At 33.6% G+C, this 15,843-nt stretch overlaps 1 protein-coding gene across 1 annotated transcript; it reads left to right on the forward strand.

Moving 5' to 3' along the window:
- The first annotated feature begins 10,446 nt into the window (after nt 1–10,446).
- On the forward strand, nt 10,447–14,564 carry LOC149405645 (fringe-like protein (DUF604)). Its single transcript, XM_089607854.1, has 3 exons — nt 10,447–11,836; nt 13,113–13,658; nt 14,169–14,564. Exons 1-3 carry the CDS (start codon nt 10,964–10,966, stop codon nt 14,268–14,270), a joined length of 1,521 nt encoding a protein of 506 aa, XP_089463980.1. The 5' UTR covers nt 10,447–10,963; the 3' UTR covers nt 14,271–14,564.
- Nucleotides 14,565–15,843: the final 1,279 nt, after the last annotated feature.

The raw sequence follows: 15,843 nt of genomic DNA on the forward strand, positions 1-15,843 counted from the left end.
GGGGAGTCATCAGTGACGGTCACAATCTTTGTGATCACTACTACAAATGTTAGATTTCACAACGGATATTTCACAACGAAACGCTGTCCGGTTGTGGAATCATGACGTTTCCACAACGGGACAGTTGTCCCGTTGTGGAATTAAAAAAAAAATTAAGGTTTAAACAACGGGATGGTGACCCGTTGTTGAATCTCGCCGCGGCCAAGGCATAAACTCGCCGCGGCCAAACTCTTCCACAACGGTACAGTGTACCGTTGTGGGAGAACTGTAAAACCAAACATTTCGCCGCTGCGAGCTTAAGCCTTGGCCGCGGCGAAATGTTTCCACAACGGTACAATAACCCGTTGTGGAAACATTTGACCGCGGCCACGTATATATTTGGCCGCGGCGAAATGTCGCAGACTGGAACTTAAAAACTTCACTCTCGATGTTTTTTTTTAAAATTTCAGAAATTCCATTCTCTTCTTCTCTCTCTCTCTCTCTCTCCAACCCACGCCCACTCGCCCCCCCCCCCCCCCCCCCCTCCTTCTTCCTCCGCCGCTGTCGCCGCCCTCTCTCTCTCTTCTCTCTTCTTCCTCCGCCCTTCTCTTCTTCTCACCTTTTTTTTCCCCGCCCTTCTTCTTCCCCGCAACCCTCTCCTTCTTCTTCTTCCCCGGCCTCCTTTTTCTTCTCCGCCCATTTCTTCTCCTCCGTCCTCCATTTTCTTCTCCGCCCCCTTCTTCTTCTCCGCCCTCCTTCTTCTTCTCCGCCTCTCCTTCTTCCAAACCCACCAAACCCACTCTTCACAAACCCACCAAACATTCCGACCCACCCCCACACAAACCCACAAACCTTGCCTCCGACCACAACCCACATCTCCGACAACTTCATTGACTCACCACGCCCCATGCTCGTCATCTTCACTCCAAGTAAGTATTTTTTTATTTAATTTGTATTTTTATGTTGAAATTAGGTTAGAATTGTTTATTTGTGTCTAAATTATATAGATATTGAATATTGAATTTGATATTTATGTAGAAAATGAGTTTGGAATTGAATTTTGGTTTGAGTTTATGTTGGATTTGAGTTAGAATATTTGATTACCTTGAGTTTGAGTTGGAATTGAGTTAGAATATTAGATTGAATTTCGGTTTTAGTTTGTGTTAGAATTGTTTTGAATTGAAATTGAATTTCGGTTTAAGTTTATGTCGGAATTAGTTTGAATTGAAATTGAATTTCGGTTTGAGTTTGTATTGGAATTGGTTTGAATTGAGATTATATTTAATTTTGTTTTTTCATAGATTATGTCTACTACAACCAAGAAAGATGATAAAAAAAGGTAAATTAATTTCATGTTATTTGAAGTATTTCATTTACACGAATATTTGTATTCTAATGTTTTTTTTGTTGTTGTAGTAGACAATAACAAAAACCTTGCCTCCGACCACAACCCACATCTCCGACAACTTCATTGACTCACCACGCCCCATGCTCATCGTCTTCACTCCGGGTAAGTCTTTTTTTTATTATTTAATTTGTATTTTTATGTTGAAATTAGGTTAGAATTGTTTTTTTTGTGTCTAAATTATATTGAAATTGAATATTGAATTTGATATTTATGTAGAAAATGAGTGTGGAATTGAATTTTGGTTTGAGTTTATGTTGGATTCGAATTAGAATATTAGATTGAATTTCGGTTTGAGTTTGTGTTGGAATTGTTTTGAATTGAAATTGAATTTCGGTTTAAGTTTATGTCGGAATTAGTTTGAATTGAAATTGAATTTCGGTTTGAGTTTGTGTTGGAATTGTTTTGAATTGAAATTGAATTTCGGTTTAAGTTTATGTCGGAATTAGTTTGAATTGAAATTGAATTTCGGTTTGAGTTTGTATTGGAATTGGTTTGAATTGAGATTATATTTAATTTTGTTTTTTCTTAGATTATGTCTACTACAACCAAGGAAGTTGATAAAAAGGTAAATTAATTACATGTTATTTGAAGTATTTCATTTACGCGAATATTTGTTTTCTAATGTTTTTTGTTGTTGTGCGTTAAGGATTTTTTTTCCGGATTTCAAGCTTGACAACCAAGGAGCCCGAAGTAACGTCAACCAAACTTTATGTACAATTGAAGAAGTCATATACACCGGATAACTTAGAAAACGTTCAAGAGGAGTGGGTATTTTACGTACAAACTTTTATAGAATGAGAATATTAGTTTGATTTTGGATGATATATATATATTTGTTTTGGTTGTTTTTGGATGTAATGGATATGTTTTGGATGTTATGGATATTTGGTTTTGGATATATAATTTCATTTCAGGTTTTTTTAATTAGAAAACTGTAAAAATAACTCTCAGGAACAATTTCGCCGCGGCAACGTGTATATTTCGCCGCAGCGAAACTTTATACAACGGTACGATTGTACCGTTGTGGAAAGATTCGCCGCGGCGAACTATACACGTTGCCGCGGCGAAGTGTTAAAATCTGTTAAATTTTTTCACAACGGGACTGTCCCGTTGTGAAATCATGGACATTTCCACAACGGGACTCGTCCCGTTGTGGAATCATTACTTTTCCACAACGGGACGAGTACCGTTGTGGAAATATTCCACAGCGGAGGATTCCACAACGATTCTGTACCGTTGTGGAATCCCCAGTTTGTAATAGTGGATCCAAAAGGGAAATATCGGATAAGATGTGCGATCGAACACCGCTTAGGGAACTTAAAATGATTTCGAGTTTATGTACGTATGAGACTACATAGTTGAGAAGAGTTTAAATGGATTGTTTGGAAATGGATTGTTTGGTACTATATGTATCAACAAGATGCATCTTCTTTTTGAAAGTCTATCTCTTAAGAACTCTAAATTAAGTTAGGTGTGCTTGGCTTGGAGTACATAGGGGATTTTTTCATGAAGCTTGCGAGTGAGGAAAAAGCACGATGGAGAGACTCGTGTTGATTAGTAGAGTTAGTCGTTGATCAATGAAGCTTAAAGTGAGCTTTAGGGTTTTTTTTCTCTTGAAGAGAAATTGATAGAGGGAGAGAATAAAATATAACAACTTATAGTAAGAATTAAGAGTAAGACTATTGTGGTGATTTCATAAATGAAAAACACAACAAATCAACTTAAATAGCCACGTTCCTTCACCGTGATCACAAAGAAGACAGCAACTAAAAATATATATATTAGAAAATTTATTTTCGTAAAAAATGACCATTAAGTGAGATTGGCCAATAAAATGTAAGAAAATGACCACTCTACCTTTATTTAAGTAAAAGTTTTCTTTTTAAAAAAATGTAGAATCTTGTTTGCTCAACTTTCTACACAACGCGGTCCCATACACCAAAAATTTATTTTAAACACTTTGTAGAGAAAAGAAAAAGGAACATATGTTGATCAGATGGCATGGCTAGTTCAGTAAAGAGATGATCTTTTCCATATTCTATTTTTATATTGGAAAAAAAACGGTTACCTCAACAAAGTAAAATCACAAACATGGTAAGCTTTTCTGTTACAATTTACCTTATAACCCCTTTTTTCAAAGCATAGCCATAAGTAGGGGGTTCTTTTTGTAAATGAATATATCTCTTATCTATCTATAGTTATCAAGTTCTACTTACTCTTAGCTTTATTAACTTAGTCTGCATTATGCACTAAGATGATAATAATAATAAGGGTTCATTAGATATATAGTCAATTTTAACGTTTGACATTACTAAATAGTCAACGTTTTAAAAATATTAGGTAAATAGCCACGTTCATATATTTACAGATGTAGAATGACTCGAGAAATTAATATTTGCACAAATCGAGAGAAAATATCTTGTTAAGTCAAATATCACATGCGATCCATTTCATTTCTCATTTCAGGGAAAAAAAAAAGGTAAAAAAAAGAAGCAAAAAACATGAAGAACTCACCGACTGAAAAAATTATCTCGGAAAAATGAAGTATTTCGGTCGACAAGGGTTGTTTCTGATGCATGTAATTTTTCTTACTCATATTCCACTCATCATCTTCATCTTGGTTTTGTCATATTGTATATCTTTGAAGTTTTAGTTATTAGAGTTTTTTTTTTTTTTTTTTTTTTTTTTTTAAACGGTGGTTGAGTTTTACCATTTTTGTACGCTGACTACATTACATTTACATGAGATTTACGGTGTTATTTATAGGTATTACTTTATTCTAGCAAAGGCTCTGAAAATGAATTATTTACATTTATTTACACAATCTTCATTTTCTTGTGCACACATAATGTTAATATGGCGAGGAAAGTCGGCCAGAAGAAAACGTTGATCAAAATTACGGAACACTTAAGTAGATATAGAGACATATTAATCAATAAATTTGTGCCCCTACGTTTTGTAGTTTTGTAAACTCGTGACGTTGTATTTAATGTGACGTTGTATGTACACAGTTTTTACTGCAAATTTGTATATAGTTAATTATAATTTACGGTTATTTATTTCAAAATAATGTAAATTTTGTGTTATGTACAAAGTATCTACTAAAAATTGTATATATTAACACCCATTTACACTTTATAATTACAAAACTTTTGAAAAACATACCAATTTTATGTAATTTAAATTGTGACTTACAAAAAATATTTGAATAGCTTACATGCCCAGTACACGTAATATTCCAATATTTGCTCAGATATTCTATACTATTAAAGACTAATACATGTAATCTCATAAATAAATACTAATTAATAGGGACTTATTCTTTAGATTGACCGAATAATTCAAATTTAAAACTAAACTGCCTAAAATAAAACAATTTGAATGGCTAGCATACACGTAATATATCAATATTCAATCAAATATTATGTATCATTAAGACTAAATGGCTTGAATCTCATAACTAAATGCGATAAATAGGGAAATATTCTTTAGATTGACTGAATATTCCAAAATTAAAACTAATTTGCATAAAATATTATTCTCATTTACTGTCGAAAAAATTAAATTCAAAATCAAACAGAATTTTCAAAATATAAAATCAAGTTTAAAAAAACTGCCGATTATATATTTTTATTATTTTTACAACTATTTACACTATTATTTATAGTTATTTATAATCATTACACTATTATTTACATCTATTTAACACTATTATTTACAACTATTTACAAATGATTATATAAAGGCAAATCTGAAAGACATAAACATATACGTAACAATAGTTACACTAATATCAAGATCACATTAAGATGTATTGATCAAATTTTTAAAATTCTCTATATAAAAAAAGTGTACTGATCAATTATCAAACAACAAGATATAGACGAGTAAATAAAAGCATCATATAAACTATACAGTGCAAATAAATTAAGATGTAAAAATGAGGGTTCACGTACACTTGGTGAAGCAATGGATTATGAAAAATTATTCAAACACAACTTGATGGTGGAAAATAGATTCTGAGAAATATAATGCATTGCAACCAAGTATTAGAGTTTTAACGTACAACATCCTTTTAATATATGTTAAAATAAAAAATAAATAAATAAAAAACTTAGTTGTGAATATTTGTTATCAATGGTGGAGAGCCTTTCACCATCACCGTGTGAGAATGAAGAGAAATGGAGGGTCCGGAAGAGAAATAATCACTTTGCATATTGATCAATAATATTACAAAATTGCCACTAAATAAGAAGATATTATTGTAATATGAATAAAAGTTGCTTTGTATTTTGTATAATCCATCCAAATGCGGAGTGATAGTTTCTTTTGGTGAGTCCCACTGATACAAATCTATCATTCTTTCTCTTTTTTATCCCACCTTCTTCTTTACCAAACAAGTGATATAATATAAAAAAAAATTACTCGAACTAAGTCACATGAAATGAAACGTTGGAATTACAAATTAACCAGCGTTTCAATGTTTTTGTTTAAATAGCTCATTCCGATGATGTGGAAATTAAATCAATTTTTTGTTTCCAATAATTGATTTCCATTCATTATATTTTATTCTGTAGATCCATTAAAATATAGGTCTTCGTTTTTTTTTCATTTCTCATTAAAAGTTTTATAAAACCAAATATGTAGATCTGATTTCTCATTAAAAGCTTTGTAACTACATGACAAGTCTTTTCACGTAGCTTTTAAACAAATCTCTCTCTCTCTCTCTCTCTCTATCTCTCTCTCTCTCTCAATCACCACGCACATATCGATCATCGCAGGGTTCGGGCTCCACGTGAAGAGCCTCGAAGTCGTCGAGACGTTCCGATCGATGTTCGGCTGCGGCGTCTAACCGAACGGCATCACGTTCATCGAAGTTCTGAACGCGTTCAGCCACGGAGGCGAGTATAAATCGGTCTCAAGATGTTTTGGTTGATGATCGAGAACTACGTGATCGAGCCGCGGGTCGAGCACTATGGCTACATGGTCGATCTATTGGGTCGGACCGGGCGGATCGAAGAAGCGTACGCCTTAGTCGCCGATTTGGCGACAGCCCGACCTGACCACAACATGCTCACAGCCGCAAACAGAAGTCTCTCGGCCTATTGTGCTCCAAGTAAACTACATTTTCTCCAGATGCTACATCTGTTTTTTTTTTTCTTTCTTTTAATCCTTTTGTAATTGGAATTGAAATTCTTGTTTTAATTTGTTTGGTTTTATTTGATAACTTTTTTATTTTATTTTTTGGAATTGAAATTCATTTTTTTTTAAAATTTTTTTATTTGATTAGATTTGACAAATTTTATTGTTTTTTTTTCGGCGAGAATCAAAGTAGAAGTATAAGGTTTATTATGGATCTTGAAAAGTTAATTTTGTAAATTTTCGTTAATAATAATTAATTATTGTGAATATGCAGCTGTATTCATCTCCGTTGATTTCATTATATTTGTGTTTATTTGTGGAAATATCGGTAAATTTGTTATACACACGCATTCTGAATAAATTGGGAGACTACGACGCAATTTTTGATTGCCACAGTGAAGAGAAAAAATCAGTGCAGAAACACAACGTCATATTGAATGGAGAGAGAGAGAGAGAGAGAGAGAGAGAGAGAGAGAGAGAGAGAGAGAGAATTAAGAAATGAAGAGTCCTTAAATTTGGTTATGGTCAACTCATTTAATGATTCGTTTTTTTTCTTTAATTATGAAATATTTAATGAATGATATTTTTTATATATGATCCTCGTTAATTTCGGTTAATGGTTAGTTTGCAAAATTAATAAAACCTTAGCTATTTAGCAAAATTCAAAAGAAAATTTATACTTACTAAGCCACACGAAACATTAGAATTGTGTATTATCCAATGTTTTAATTTTTTTTTTTTATAAAATAGCCAATACTGACGTGACAATTAAATCAAAACTTGTTATGACAATTTTAACCTTATAAATTATTTATTTAATTTTTTTTAAAAAAAAATTAAAATAAAATCTCATAATTGATAGGCATTCATAGGTGGGATTTATTATTTTGTATCTCATTGATTGTAGGATTTTTCTACGCAGAAAAATTTTCAAGTATCTTTTCCTCGTCGGCTGGTAGTGGCAAGGGTTAGGGATAAGAATGTTGCTTCCGTTTTCCTTTTCGTTAGCTTCCGATCACCGCCGGAAGACGAGCGTCTTCTTTCTCGCCGAGATCGGCGATGTCATCGATCCACGAGAATTGAGATTTAGTTTTGTATGTACTTAAATTTGATGAAAGTATGTTTGCCAAATCGTTAGCGGATTTAGTTTCTTCGCGAGGATTTATTGGAATGTTTGAATCGTATTTATAAAGTCGTGATTCGTTTGCTTTTGTTAATTTTCCTCTTCGATTATATTTAGATACGATGCTCCCATAAAGGTCGATGTTGTGTGTGTGTATATCGAAGGAAGTCACGGTAAAAAAGAATAGAGTAATACAATGATGATGATGATGCTATTGCTTTGAAGGTTTAATCTGCTTGATGGCATGTGGATTTCCTCTGCTATTCTAATATATACGATTCTTTGTCACGGTCTTTTGTCATCATTGGAATAATGCTTGTGTGTAAATTGTCGTTGATTTTTGTTAACAATAGTTAATCATTGTTAATATTTAGTGGTGTTCATCTTCGTCTACATATTTTTCGTGTTTTTTATTGTATCGTTAATTATTGTTAATTTCAATATATTTTGTAATTTTTTGTCTTAATATCAGTAAATTTGTTGCACAAAACGCAGACCGAATAAATTTAGGAGACTACGATGCACGTCAAAGTGAAGAGAAAAAAATGGAGCATCGTTAATGGAAGAGAGATAATTGAGGAATGAAAGATCATTAAACGTGACCATAGTCTATTCATTTAATGACTTTTATATTTAATTATAAAATGTTCAATAAAAGGCATTTCGGATATTTTATCCTCGTTGATTTATGTTAATGGTTATTTTACAAAATAAACAAAATCTTGTTTATTTAGCAAATTTTAAATTTATTATTAACTAGTGAACTATAAAGCCTAAATTTAAATTTGTTATTGGCTAGTCGCTATATGACCCATCAATAAACTTGGTTCATATCAAGCCTATAATCAATGCGAAGCCACAGCTATAATTACGCATTATACTATAAGACAGGTGAAACACAAACATCACAAGAAACCAATGAGCCAACAGCCGAAGAACATTAATTTGTTTACAACTCACACATCAACTACTAGTTAGTAGTATCTTGGACTTTTTTTGGTTTTTAAAAAATATCTAAAGTAACAAGCTATATATAAAGTCTTTCGAATTATGCAAATAGAGAAAGAATATAAAAAAAAAAAAAAAATGAAGATGCTGTAACGTGTGTGTAGTGGATGGGAGCAGATATATATATATATATATATATATATATATATATATATATATATAATTAGTGGTGTTATAGCTGGTTATATATAATTAATATAGTTAATATTATCCTAACTTTGAATTACTCATCTATATAACATAGCTAATAATATCTCAATTGCAAATATTACGTTTTTTTTTTTGTTAATTTTGATAAATTTAGCAATAATGAATTTCACTATATTAGCTTTGCCAAAACAAAAAAAAAAACTATTAATTTTGCCACAAATAATGAATTTCACTATGTTAGTATTGCCTCAGAAAAAAAAAATTAAAAAAACTATAATTTTTTTTTTGACAAACTATATAAATTTTGTTTTAACACGTATATACTATTTTAGGGAATTGAATATATATTTATATAGAGAATTATGATAATCACTTCATCTGTAACATAATAATTTTATAACAGCACTTGTCATGTCATGGCTTTGTCCATGTGTGGATAAGTATTTTTTTTTTTTCCTTTTTCTCCATTTTAATTTAATGTGTTATCACGCTATCTCTATTTTATATATATATATTGAAGTGTTTGATGGAAAAAAAAACATCCATCTTTTGGCGTTTCACACATATTTTAAGAAAATATCAAGGATGCTAGTTGTATTGTATCCTCGAATTATTTACTTTAAAAATATATCAACTTTGAGTCTTTGATTGTGATCTTGTATATACTATTAATCGCTAAGAAACTGTAAATTTAGAACTTGTTAAGTTAACGTATCAAATGATGAGTTAACTATTATAATCATGTATAACCGTTTTGATGAAAATAGGATTTTGCTTGTTTTCTACTTAACTTCTTACTTGATTAAAACATGATGTCAAGTTGTCAACTGATTTTATACTGCTACGTACTAACTTGTCAATTTTTATTTATTTATTTAATGTTTTTTTTTACATTGTATGTCAAGATTTGGAACGTTTGTCGTTGACGGATTACATACACATTTCTAGTTAAAAAGTATTAACAAATATTTTTAAACATAAAGCCACATGTTTAAAAAATAAATTATTATTAAATTACTACATTAAATTATCACCGCATATTTGTGTAAACCTAAAGCTTAAGAGAATTCAGTTACAACTACTACACTAAATTGTGCATGTACCTAATTTTAGCATTGCAAAAAAAGAGAATAATAATGTTGCTAAAAAAAATTGGCGTAGCTAACAAATCTTGTGATTTTTCAACAGACTAAAAAAACCCTATAATTCTGTTGATTCAAAATATCTCTCGTACTCGCGGATATTTCGATTTACCAAAAAAAATAAAATTGAAAGCATTATAATACAGTTGAATCTCGGCCAACAAATCGAAGCGTATTAATTTTCAATATTATGGAAGTATTAGAATATGGTAAAACAAGACAAAATAAAGATGTAAATAACTCAGGTACGTGCAGTAGAGAGCCACGAACTTGTACTCTCGTAGTAAATGCGTATTCATTTCGTGACCAACACCAAACAAATAGTTTCCATTATTGCCAAGCTAGTGCAATTTGCTATTATTACACCCTACTTTTGGTGCTTTCCAAAAAAAAAAAAAAAAAGGGAATATCGCACTAATGGGCCCCAAAACCCGACCCAAACCCAATTCCAAATTGTTCTGACCCGCTAACCCCGTTCTAGGATCTAAATCTAAAACCATCTTTACAAATTACAATACATATTTTCTCTTAAATTTTTTTTTTTTTTTTTTTTCTTCTTTTCTTCTTCTTCCTCTGAGATAACATAAAAAAAAACACACTTCACTGTGTTCTTTCATCGAAAACACACACACAGACATCATATATATATACCGACAAAAGTACATGTACACACATTATATAAATGTGTGTGTATATATATAAAAATACACGTCGCTATTTCTCCTCTGCACACATATCAAGTCTCTCTGCGTATACCTGGCAATACCATTGCATGCTCTGCTTCTCTCTCTAAAACCTTCTGAATTCTGATTCATTCATTCAGTCACTGCATTCTTTTCGCTATCTTCCACATTTTAAAATTTATTTGTAGTTATGTCCTTCGAATAAGCATTTTGTGTGTGTGTGTGTGTTCGATTATTGAATCACCGAAAATCTGAAAAGAGTAAAAAAAAAAAAATATCTAACAACTTTACCTTTCCTTTCTCTCTTTCTCTCTCTCGAAAGAGAGAAATGAAGACGAACCAAAACTCCATTGTTATGGTCCAAAATCAAGCTCAAACTAAGCCGGTCCCGAAGCTCCTTCTCTACCTGATGCTCCTCCTCTCAATCACTTACGTGGCTTACACGCTCCGCCTAATCTCCGCCACAACAACGTCCTCGAACCTTCGATCCTCTTCCTCCTCCTCCGCCTTGCTCTGCCGAGATTCTGTCGGGAAATCCGCCAGAAAGTCCTTAACCTACCTCGAAGAAGACGAATCCGAATCCGAATCGGCGACGGAGATCAAACACATAGTCTTCGGAATCGCCGCGTCGGCGAAGCTCTGGAAGAAGAGGAAAGAGTACACGAAGCTCTGGTTCCGCCGCGAGACGATGAGAGGCGTGGTTTGGCTCGACGAGATCGGAATCGAGAGCGCGGACGAAGATCCGGAAGATCCGTTTCTTCCTCCGGCGAGAGTGTCCGCCGACGCGTCGGAGTTTCCGTACGAGAACAAGCGAGGCCACAGATCGGCGGTTCGGATCTCGCGGATCGCGGCGGAGACGGCGCGCCTCGGCCTCCCCGACGCGCGGTGGTTCGTGATGGGCGACGACGACACGGTCTTCGTGACGGAGAATCTCGTCAGAGTCCTCCGGCGATACGACCACCGCGAGATGTACTACATCGGAAGCTCGTCGGAGAGTCACGTTCAGAACATTCAGTTCTCCTACGCCATGGCCTACGGCGGCGGAGGATTCGCTATAAGTCGGCCTCTCGCGATGGCTCTCGCCGGAATGCAGGACCGGTGTATTCGGAGATATCCCGGACTGTACGGCTCCGACGAGCGAGTTCATGCTTGTATGGCTGAGCTCGGTGTTCCTCTCACCAGAGAAGTCGGATTTCACCAGGTTCGTCTGTCCGTACATTTTTTTTATTTTTAATTTATTGATTAGATTTTAAATTAAAAAAAAAAAAAAAAAACAGGTGCCGTAAGAATTGAATTCTTTGTCAGCGAGTCATGAATATAATATTTGAGGGTGATTAATTAATAAAGAATAGTAATAATGTTGGTTAGTTGAAAATTCTGTATCAATTTTAGCCTCTAAAACTAGAAGAACTACTTGTTCCCTACTCTCCCAATCAAAAACTCTGATCATTTATTAATTTAGTACTTTTTTTAATGGAATAAATTGAAAGAGAAATTTGACCTGAATCGAGAAAAACTTTTTCCCAGTGAGGACGAACTGTGTTGGTCAATAAACATAAATGAATGTGGAATCTGTATCCTCTGTCTAATTTTTTTTTCCTTCATGTTTCTTCAATTAAATGAAATAAATAAATTTAAAAAAAAAATAAAGAAAACGATAGATTGTGTCATATGATTAAGAGATGCACAAAAGGAAACACAAAAAGAGAATATCCTAATTCAATAATGTGCTTGTTTTTTCCTCAACGCTTGACTACTACAAACCGAGAATCTGAATCCCTCGCTTTCAAGTCGGTTATTTACCAAAAATTAAATCCTCCTGATCTCGTAATCATGTATGAATTGAGGAAATTCGAGAGAGAAAAATTGGACGAAAAATTTGTTAAACTGTCTCATTCTTATTCAAGAGCATATACATAGAGTAGAGAAAGGAAAGAAAAAAAAAACCCCCTCAAATTGAGAATACTATCTCCCGAAACCTGCATTGCACTTGTAGAAATTGCATGTGATGTACTAGTAAAATTTTGATATTAATCGCAAGAATAGTGTCAAAAAAATTATAAAAGAAAAATTATTTATTGTTGTAGATTCTATTTTAACTTTGTTCACTATTTTAAATAAAAAAAAAAACTCAGGTAAAAAACACCATTTTATAAGAAATAAAATATTTATTATTATAAAAATGATAGCAATTAAAAAATGATACAATAGATATATAACCACATAAAACAAAAAATGTATTTAACAATTTAGCCAACTTTTTGTAACTTTTTACTAAATGGCCACCGCAAAATTATTTACAAGACCAAATTGACGTAAATACCATGTAAATCCTCTAAAATTGACCTTATGTACAAGCTGTCACGTCACCGAATCGACTATTTACCTAAAATTTACAAAAAAAAAAGTTGATCTGTTAACAAATCCTCTGAATTTTTAACAAAAAAACACTGTTCTTGTAATTTTTCCCGTTGCAGTTCGACGTGTACGGAAGCCTACTGGGCCTACTGGCGGCCCACCCGGTGGCGCCCCTAGTCTCGTTACACCACCTGGACGTGGTGGAGCCCATCTTCCCGGACGCCACCACCCGTCCCTCGGCGCTCCGGCGCCTCGCGGGCCCCGCGAAGCTGGACTCGGCCGCGCTGATGCAGCAGTCCGTGTGCTACCACCGCCGGAAGCGGTGGACGGTGTCGGTCTCGTGGGGTTACGCGGTGCAAGTCTTCCGCGGGGAGATCTCGGCCAGGGAGATGGAAATGCCCACGAGGACGTTCCTGAACTGGTACCGGAGGGAGGATTACAAGGCCTACTCGTTCAACACCCGCCCCGTGGCTCGAAACCCGTGCCAGAAGCCCTTCGTTTTTTACCTCTCGGGCTCGCGTCTCGACTCCCGGGCCAACCGGACCGTGACCGAGTACTCGAGGCACCGGGTCGCCCCGCCCGTGTGCACCTGGAAGATGGATAGCCCGGCGGAGGTTGACCTCGTGAGGGTCGTCAAGAAGCCCGACCCGAACATGTGGGACCGGGTGAGTCCGACCTTTTTTTTTTTTTTTTTTAATATTAGTTTATGTAGATCTCTATTAGAATTAGAGTACAAGAAAAATCATCAAAAAAATTATGATAGCGTGTTAGAGTATTAGCTGCTTGTCGTAGACATGAATAAGCAGAAGAATGAATGAACACGATATCATGATTAGCAGAATGAGAATGATAAATGATCATTGGCTTTAATTTGGAATTCAATGTTTATATATTAAGTGATATTCAGGAATAATATTAGTTTTAATAAGGGTTTGATTTCCAAGACAATATCATTATAGTTAATTGGGGAATTTTAATTTCGTATGGATAAAATTCAAAACTCACTTGAATACTAGTTTTCCCAATTAAAAAAATGAGCCCATTAAGTTGTTTTGTTTTTCTTAATAATGATCAATTTGAAAATTCCTTTTATGTGACTCAATCTAATTTATTGATGCTGTGAGAAGAGCAATATTATTCTTATATTGACGACAAAATTGGTTTTTTTTTTTCAGGCACCTAGAAGAAATTGTTGCAGAATAATGAACTCACACAAGAATGGAACAATGGTAATAGATGTCGGTGTGTGTAGAGATGGCGAGATCGCTGAATTATAGGCACAAAATCTAAATCTTTTAGGGGTATGATTGAGGGCATTTTGTTCTCTCTCTGCGCTTTTATTTAATATTAATAATTATTCTTAAAATTCATTTAATTATTTGTTCTAGCAAGGACCTTCAAAATGTATGATCGTTATGGTTAGTTCGTCGCTGACTAAAGGGTATTAGGGGCCCATAAGGAAAGAAAAAGTTCTTGAGGGATGAAGAAGGAAATATATCATTGATGTACAAAAGTTGTTGTAGTATATTCTAGTGATAGCACAATCATTTTTATAATATTTTATTTTACTATGTGGGATCTTGGAGTGTTATTATTTATATTCTTTTGTTTTTTTAATTGTTATTTTATATTAAGGAGCAATCTAGTGCCCAACAGACAAGCACCACCAATCCAACATTATATGCTTATTGAAGTTTAATTCTCCTTTTAATACATTATATTCACGTTTACGAGTGTCGGTTATATAAAACATTGCTCTCTAATCCACGTGGTATATTCTCAATTATTAAATTCATTACAATGTTGATATTTTTTTGCCTGAAAGCGTGACACTGTATTCAAAAGTAGTTGATGTATTGAGATTTAACTAGTCATACTAAAATGTATATTTAATATGGGCTCACTAATGATCTGAAATTGTATTATACACTGAAACGTTTCGGTGAGGCCCACAAAAAAACGTGTAAAATGTAAATGTATCAAAAAAAACATTTACATTTACAGTATCACTAATGATACAGTATCATTAAAATTGTAAATCTACGTCTCTGAAACTCTACCATCTTCGAATGGGGTCGTTATTAGATTAAAAAAGATGATGATGTGATAGCCTGTGGGACCAACATCTAGTATCCAATCAATTCGCTGAACACGTGGCGATCTAATAATAAAGTTTTCAGTATCTGACAAAATACTAAATATACTGACTTTTGTCCATATCCGTATGACCAGAATATGGGCCATTTAACAATAGTTATGGATACAAATTTTTTTTAATTTTGTTTAAGATAGTAGGAAGGACCATGAATTATGATGAATTCACACACACACACACAAAAATTGCACCTTGAGGTTATGAACTGATGATTGTTATTTTCTACTCCTTATTATATTCATGAAATACTTCACTGCTTTAGTTGCTTTTTATGGGTTCCAAAAAGAAGACTTTTATGGTAAGGTTGTTGGGATTAGTTTGGCTTTTATGATATATTTGTGGAGATCAATAATAGTAAGGTTCATAATCACCGGCCACACAACTTTCAACAAAGCTTAGATCTCACATTAACTGGTGTGAATTATCAGAATTTGAAAAAGAAAGATAATGTGTATGCATTTGTTGGTATATGTATATATGAACGTTAGTTCGATAATTGTGAATAAAAAAATATTTTTGATTCACCAAATTGGAATACAAAAGTAAAAGGATGTTTGGTGAGAAAGAGATCTGACAGTTGTGGACCGCCATCATGACGGGGGCCCTAAACTTTAGAAGGCCCACATAACTGTTCAAACTGTAGCTTACTGACCCATTGCCATTATTAATTTTACTTTCAAGGTACACTTTTTTCT

This window comes from Urtica dioica, chromosome 2 (genome assembly GCF_054948205.1).
Source record: "Urtica dioica subsp. dioica isolate 48M chromosome 2, U.dioica_male_clone48M_v1_H2, whole genome shotgun sequence".
In the NCBI taxonomy this organism is placed as follows: domain Eukaryota; kingdom Viridiplantae; phylum Streptophyta; class Magnoliopsida; order Rosales; family Urticaceae; genus Urtica; species Urtica dioica.